The 2,360-nt window shown below is 59.8% G+C and overlaps 1 protein-coding gene across 1 annotated transcript; it reads left to right on the plus strand.

Annotated features, from left to right (window-relative positions):
• Positions 1–247: 247 nt before the first annotated feature.
• On the plus strand, positions 248–1,616 carry LOC309596565 (polyubiquitin-B). Its single transcript, XM_082324929.1, has 2 exons — positions 248–339; positions 852–1,616. The coding sequence occupies exon 2, from the start codon at positions 858–860 to the stop codon at positions 1,545–1,547; it is 690 nt and encodes a 229-aa protein (XP_082181055.1). The 5' UTR covers positions 248–339; positions 852–857; the 3' UTR covers positions 1,548–1,616.
• Positions 1,617–2,360: the final 744 nt, after the last annotated feature.

Genomic DNA, 2,360 nt, shown 5'->3' on the forward strand with positions numbered 1-2,360 from the left:
GGGAGCCCGGCTCAGGCAGCCCCCGCCCGCTCCCACAGCTCCAGGCCAGGTTTTCCTCCGCGCTCCCGTGCGCACTCACCGCCGCCCCCCGCCCGCCACAGCAGCCCCATCACACCGCCAGCCGCTGACTCCTCCGCGCTGCCGGGCCTCGCTTCCTTCCACTCGCACAGTAGAGCTGCGGCGCGCGCCACAGGGAAAATAGTGCCTGGCGGAGTGATCTGAGCCGCAGGGGCGGGGCGAGGAGGCCATATAAGTGGCGGGAGGGGCATGTGTGGCGCAGTCGCAGTTGTGTGAGGTGTGTGGAGTGTTGTGTTATCGGCTTGGCCTGCGAGCCCCGCGGTGAGTGCTCCGCCGCTCGCCTTCGCCGCGCCTCCGCGGGGAAAGCGGAGGGTAGAGCCACTTGTCGTGGCGGCGGCGGCGGCAGGGTTTAGATGCGTGCTGGGTGGCCGGGCGGGAGGGGCGTGTGTGTGCTGAGGGGGAAGGGCGTGCGGCTGGAGGAGATGGCGGGCCGGGCGTGGGCTGGGACCTTGCCCTCCTCCGCGGCAGCACCGCGACCCGGCGGCGGCGATGGGCGGGAGAGGGGAACACGAGCAGCCACCGGCAAAATGGCGGCCGCGCAGGCGCAGGGGCCCCTCAAGATGGTGGCGAGCGCGCGCGCGCCTTGGGCGGGAAAGGGAAGGGGGCGGGCGGCCCCGCGTCTCGCGGGGATGTGGGCGGTCCCTCTGCTGTGACGTCACAGGGCGGGGCGGGGCCGCTGGCAGGGCGCGCAGCCCTGCGGTGTGCTCCCGATGGGAAGGAAGGGGAAGGGGGGCTAAAGTACGGCTAAAGTACGGCCTTCTCTCCTCTTCCAGAGAAAAATGCAGATCTTCGTGAAGACCCTGACCGGCAAGACCATCACCCTGGAGGTTGAGCCTAGTGACACCATTGAGAACGTCAAGGCCAAGATCCAGGACAAGGAAGGCATTCCCCCGGATCAGCAGAGGCTGATCTTCGCTGGCAAGCAGCTGGAAGATGGGCGCACCCTCTCCGACTACAACATCCAGAAGGAATCCACCCTGCACTTGGTGCTGCGCCTGAGGGGTGGCATGCAGATCTTCGTGAAGACCCTGACAGGCAAGACCATCACCCTGGAGGTTGAGCCCAGTGACACCATTGAGAACGTCAAGGCCAAGATCCAGGACAAGGAGGGGATCCCCCCGGATCAGCAGAGGCTGATCTTTGCTGGCAAGCAGCTGGAAGACGGACGCACCCTGTCTGACTACAACATCCAGAAGGAATCCACCCTGCACTTGGTGCTGCGCCTGAGGGGTGGCATGCAGATCTTTGTGAAGACCCTGACCGGCAAGACCATCACCTTGGAGGTTGAGCCCAGTGACACCATTGAGAACGTCAAGGCCAAGATCCAGGACAAGGAAGGCATTCCCCCGGATCAGCAGAGGCTGATCTTCGCTGGCAAGCAGCTGGAAGATGGGCGCACCCTCTCCGACTACAACATCCAGAAGGAATCCACCCTGCACTTGGTGCTGCGCCTGAGGGGTGGTAACTGAACTGGCTGGTTGTTGCTTGCTTCCAAGTACAAGTTTCTCTGCACTTGTTCATTCCAATAAAGCTGTTGCATCCACAAACGTTCCTGTCTCAAGTTATGTGAACAGCTATTTATGCCATTAGCCAAATCTACCTAATAAACTGTGGTTATGTAGCTTCCGCCTACAGAGATGTTGCAAAACCGCCTTACACAAGGCATAGACGTGCCTGGCAAGCGTAACTGATCCCTCAGGTGTGGCTCTGCTGAGGTTGTGTAAGTTCTCAATATCCGTAGAAGTTACATAACAGCTACTTAGGCCATTAACCAAATCCATCTGTTTGGTAACCTGTGATAACGTAGTTGCCACATGCCAAGGTATTGCAAAATGCTTTATGGAAGGCCTGCATGTGCCTGGCAAGCGTAACTGCGCCTGTGGCTGTGGTTGTATAAGCCTGCTCCAGCCTACTTGAAGCACAGGCAGAAGTTCAGTGCCAGGCTGCAGGTGTTGGGTGCCTGCTAAGGTTGTGTAACTGTACCTGTGCGATGCCAAATGGTTTTTGAGCCAAGAGGCTTTGACAGCGCCGCTGTGCCCGGTGCTCGCCAGGTCCTGGCGCTTTTACCTTAATGGAATAACGGTGAACGAGTTACCCTGTGGTTTCGTGGGTGGGTGGTGGGAGGCATCGCTGCTGATCTGTGGCCCTTGGAGCAGGGGCTTGACAAGCGCCCTGGCTAGTGCGAGTCTCACCCAGTTACGAGGTAAACTTCATTTTTTGGAAAGCATATTAAGCAAACTCCGTACCTTCCGATGCACTAGCTGGCTTAAAATCTTCCAGAA

Source organism: Platalea leucorodia (genome assembly GCF_965183815.1).
Source record: "Platalea leucorodia genome assembly, chromosome: 12".
NCBI classification, from domain to species: domain Eukaryota; kingdom Metazoa; phylum Chordata; class Aves; order Pelecaniformes; family Threskiornithidae; genus Platalea; species Platalea leucorodia.

Coding starts and splice junctions, on each gene's coding strand:
- LOC309596565 (XM_082324929.1), top strand. CDS start 858: ATGCAGATCTTCGTGAAGACCCTGACCGGCAAGACCATCACCCTGGAG.